Here is a 5,000-nt window from a genome sequence, read left to right as displayed (position 1 = left end):
CGCAGGAACATGGGCACCGACAGCACCATGTCCAGGTCGGCCTCCGCCAGCGAGGGCGCGTACGAGAAGGCCAGCCGCGCCCGCCAGTGGAACCGGAAGTCGCCGGGCACCGGGTGCACCGCCGACACCAGCAGCTCCAGCGCGATCAGGAGCACCCGCTCCAGCGTCATGGCGATGCGCCAGTCGTCCGCCCCGTTGTCGATAACGAACAGCTGAGGGAGGAAGAGGATGCGAACAAACCTTAATAGCAGAACATCGGATTGTAATAGGTGTCCATTTCTCACCGAGGCCGGGAACTTAACAGCTATCGATTCGGAAACCATCATCTCGAGCACCACCAGACTTAACATTTAATGGGTTTGAAACTAATTCAATTACCGTTACTTACATTTTTAAATGTTATGTTCTTCTTGCTCCCAGTATTTTAGTGCTGCTTAAAGCTTAATAGGGAAATGTCATGCTTTTAATGTTGGTTGCCTTGCTGTTATTGCAGTAATATCTCTTTTATAATTACCATTACTACATTATCCTAATTACTGTTACTATTAATGTTCTTAATGTTGTGGGTATGCTTCAGCAGTACTGCATGTGAGGCCTCGGCTATAATAACTCGCAATGGGTAAAAACGGAACATTCCAGAAACACTGGCGGAAATGGAGGATGGAGAAGATTAATCTTGGGAACATTCCACTTGCAACTTCTTCCTAAACTCCGGCACTGGCACAGCGCAGCCCTGCAGTACCATCGCTGTACAGGATGACTCACTTTGAATGTATGGTACGTGTGTGTTTTGCACTTCATCCCTCATTTTCACTCAGGTTGGAAAGCCCAATCTTATGCCAGCACCTCATCACTGCATCCTGTGTTGTTGATCTGAGACAGCGTAGGCAAGCACGCGGTCTCCCCCAAAGCTCAGCGCACCACAGCTCGCCAGTCAGGCTAGCACACGGAGAGGAGTCGGAAGAAACCTCACGCGCCGCATACCATCGGCAAGGTCAGGATTTGACCCCGGAGCAAAGGGCCCATCCACGCACTGGAACAACAGTACCTTAACTGGATGAGCCACCCAGCAGTCCGTGATGTGTGTGCGTGTTAATTGCTGTTCCATTAGCGCCTCACATTACCTGGTCCATGGCAGCGTGCGTTCATTTTGTCAGCGACTAGCTTGCGTGTCAGCGCACGCTGCCACTGTTTCAGCGAGCGGGGCCTTGTGTTAGCGCTATGTGCACGCTAACCGGTTCACCGCTGTGTCGGGCACACTGGCGTGTGTGGAGGGCTGTGCCGCCACGTGGCCAGGAGTGTGAATGGGTGCACACCGTGTCTGTGTGTGCAGCCGTGTCAACATTGTGTGTCAGTGTTGTGAGAGTGTGTTTCTGCAAGCCCAGCCTCGTCATGGTGACTGTTGCCAAGGCAACAACATCAAAGACCAGCCAAGCTTAATTAGGGTCCCCAGCGAGAGAGAGAGAGAGAGAGAGAGACAGACAGACAGAAAGAGAGAGAGAGAGGGGAAGCAGGTAAAGGGAGGGAGGGAGAGAGAGAGAGAGAAGAGGGAGAGCAAGAGAGAGAGGAGAGGGAGAGCGAGAGGGAGAGAGAGAATGTAAGGAACAGAGGGAAAGAGTAAGATTGTGTAACAGACATACATTCTGCATGAGCCACATAAGCTATGTGCATATCCAGTATTTTTGCTCTTGGTTTATGAACTCATTATTGTTTATGGACAGGCTGGTGCTCTCTGGACCCTCTCCTCTCAATTAGCCTGGAATCACAATGACAGTGTGCCTCTACGTCTGAGCAATGAATGCAACCAGCGGACACCCCAGCACCCTTCCCTCCCGGAGAAGGACAGCTAATAAAATCCAAACAGATCTGATTCAGATCCACACCACTGTCAGGAAATGACTATCATTATTCTTGCAGTACACCCTCCCTTCTTCCCTCCCTCCTCACTCCCCTTCAGTCTCGCTCACCCACCCACCTTCTCGCACTCCTTCTTCCCCTCTCCGTTTGCTTTCTCTTCCCCCTCGTCTTTTTCTTCCCACCCACGCTCTCCCTCTCCTCCACTCTCAGCCTTTTACTTCTCGGTCTCTCTTTTTCTTGTTAAATGGCCACCAGCACCCCGTTAAATAATTAAATTCCATTAGGGAAGGTAATCTGTCAATTGGAGTGACTGAATGCTTCTGCTCGTACACGCTTGAGCTGTCTAACTCACTCCATCACTGTGTGCGCGGAGGGGAAGGAAGTGGGGGGGGGGGGGAGGCGGAGAGGGAGGCGAGTCACAGGAGAGGCAGAAAGTGATTGGTGAAGAGGGAGTGAGAGAGAAGGAAAAAGGGACAGGTCAGGAGGGACTGAGAGAAGGGAAAGGAAAGCGAGAAAACTGAAAAGAGAGAACAGAATCTTTCACAGGTGCCTGCAAACGCGCCAGTGCAAAGGTTTGGGTCTGGCACGATCGCACACCAGGTCTGCCCCGGCGTGCCTGCCTGCTCCGGCTGAGGAGGTCCAGCGTAGCCGCACCCCTGCCCCGCCCAAACGCTGGGGCATTTGATTGCATTTTTTGTGTTTGATTGCATTTGATGTGACTCCGGCCACGGTACAGGGGAAACCCGTGTGGCATCTCGACCCAGGCCGAGCTAGACGAGGCCAGAGCGGCTTTCCAGAATAGAGACCAGCCCTCGGGCAGACGCCGGCCACTCTGGCTCCGTGCCACGGCACAGCGACGGAGCGCGGCGCTGTGGGTCAGACCCGCGGGGGCAGCGCGTTAAGCGGGAGGCAGCTTTATGGGCCGTGAGAACGTTTGGCACAGACCATAATGCCGCAGTTTCAAAACGAGCGTCCATTACCGAACACCACGGAGACAGACCGGGATCCGGGTCCGGAGGAGAGCCCGGGCAGCCCGCTGCGTTGTGTAACCGACGCTGCCTTCGAAAAGCATCAGGCGTTCTGCGGGAACACCCCCTTCACCTGAGAGTGCGGCTAAGTGGGGCAGCGGCTCTCCCGTAGCCCGGGGAGACGGCGGCGAAAGACCTCGTACGCCTATCCTAGGACGGGTCTGCCCGACACCACAGAAGCTCATACCGGGGAAATGAACTGTTTATGACCGATCCATTAAGCCATTCCCAGCCATCGATTGTGTATTCATCATAAGAACATAATGTGTCTGCATGATGACGGGTGCAGGCCATTTAGCCCATCCAGGCTCATTATTTTCTCTGCCGTCTGGAGAGCGTCCAGCACTGCGTCGAGCCTAAATGGCGTCCGTTTCCACCGCGAGCCCTGGTGAACTATTCAAATGCATTAACAACTCCACGCACGAAGAAAACACTTTGCGGTACGGGCGCATCTCTTAACTCATTTCCACCGGTGCCCCCCTTGTTCCGCCGACAGCTTAGCATGAAATAGCCTCAGTAATCCACTTTATTAATCCCTCTTAAAAATGTAAAAGCGAAAAAAGAAATAAAAAAGCTATCTAATTCCTCTCCCCCCCCCCCCCATTTTGTCGTATTCAAAGAGGTTTGCACAGGGCAGCAAAAACTCTCTTCCTTTGCCCTGCAGGACAAACCTGAACAACACACCGTACAAGACTCCACTTCCCATCGGGCTACACAGCACATACCCGAGTACAAATCCCCAGCCTTCTCTGTGCTTAGCGCTAGCAATATTATACAGTGAGCGGCATAATGTTTGGGATAAAGACATATTTTTATTGACATGGCTCTGTATTCCACGATTTTTGGCCGGACCGCAACAGCGGGGCCAGCCCTATAAACGCGAATGTCTGTGACTGACTGATGAAGTTACACCATTGGTCGGCCGGTTCGGTCCAGCCATATACTAGGTTTTGACCTGGTCTTGTTAATTTGTAATCAAACAATTTGCATGTGGTGAAAGTGCATATTCTCAGCTTTTATTTAAGGGTAAATTTATAGGATATCGTTTTGGTTTCATCATGTAGAAATTACAGCAATTTTTATAGTTTCCGATAAGTCAGGTGCGTTCAATTGCTCTTTGTGATTTCTGAGCTCACCAGTGGTCTCTTTCTTGTGAATAATGTTTGAAACAGTAGATTCTGTTTGGCCTAAGGTTTGGCCTATATGCTATTTTCCTATTTCTCAGCCTCATCATAGCTTCCTTGACTTTCATTGGTACAACTCAGGTCCTCATGTTGACAAACACCAATAACAGACTGTGTGTACAGCAGGCAATCAAAAGCCTAGAATCAAAACTAGACACTGAAAGCTCTCTTATACCTGCACTAAGGAAGCAACTGAAAACACACTTGCCCTTAAATAAAACACAATTGAACACAATGCCCTTCAATAAAAGTTGAGAATGTGCACTTTAACCAGATCTGAATTGTTTGTTTACAAATTTAAAAAATTGTGGAGTAGAGAGACAAATTAATAAAAAATATGTCTTTGTCCCAAACGTTATGGCACTCACTGTATTCAGCTCAATTCCATTTAATTTGCATAGAGCTTTTTACAGCGAGCTGTCACAAAGACCTTTAACAGATATATTTGTAAAGCATATGTATGTATAACGATAATGGTGCTAAAGGCCCTCTGAGATATTCCATGGCATCTGAATCGGATCACAAAGGCAACAACCACAAGCATTTAACTGTAAGAAAAAAAAAAATATATATATATATATAATGTCAAAATGTTCTCACGACCTGGAAAGAATCTCACACGTGTTTCTAGGCCCTGAACATTTTAACAGGACGTGTGAATTGCTTTCCCGTTCCGTGCTAAAGATTTGACTCCGCTGAATCCCATCGATTTATTTGCCAGCGTATTGGCTTTGGATAGCGATACACACTCAGGGAGGCAACGTGACGCTGGGTGGACAGAGGAGGACACACAAAGAGCACAGACTGAAACAGCCGGACACTTCTGCCCAAAACAGAGAGAGGTGAGCAGAGGTAAACAGAGAGAGAGGGAGAGAGAGAGAGAGAGAGAGAGAGAGAGAGAGAGGAGAGAGATTGAGAGAGAGGGGGGTAT

The 5,000-nt window shown here is 49.6% G+C and overlaps 1 protein-coding gene across 2 annotated transcripts in view; it reads right to left on the bottom strand.

Moving 5' to 3' along the window:
* Positions 1 to 5,000, bottom strand: part of kcnn3 (potassium intermediate/small conductance calcium-activated channel, subfamily N, member 3) — a 37,626-nt gene that overhangs the window by 16,576 nt on the left and 16,050 nt on the right. For both annotated transcript variants that reach the window (XM_064354577.1, XM_064354587.1), the window contains one exon: positions 1 to 212. This exon is cut by the window's left edge and continues 85 nt beyond it. In XM_064354577.1, the coding sequence (XP_064210647.1) occupies positions 1 to 212 (212 nt within the window). The remainder of the gene's footprint in view (positions 213 to 5,000) is intronic.

Source organism: Anguilla rostrata, chromosome 1, assembly GCF_018555375.3.
Source record: "Anguilla rostrata isolate EN2019 chromosome 1, ASM1855537v3, whole genome shotgun sequence".
Lineage (NCBI taxonomy): Eukaryota > Metazoa > Chordata > Actinopteri > Anguilliformes > Anguillidae > Anguilla > Anguilla rostrata.
This window is presented reverse-complemented; position numbering and strand designations above follow the sequence as displayed.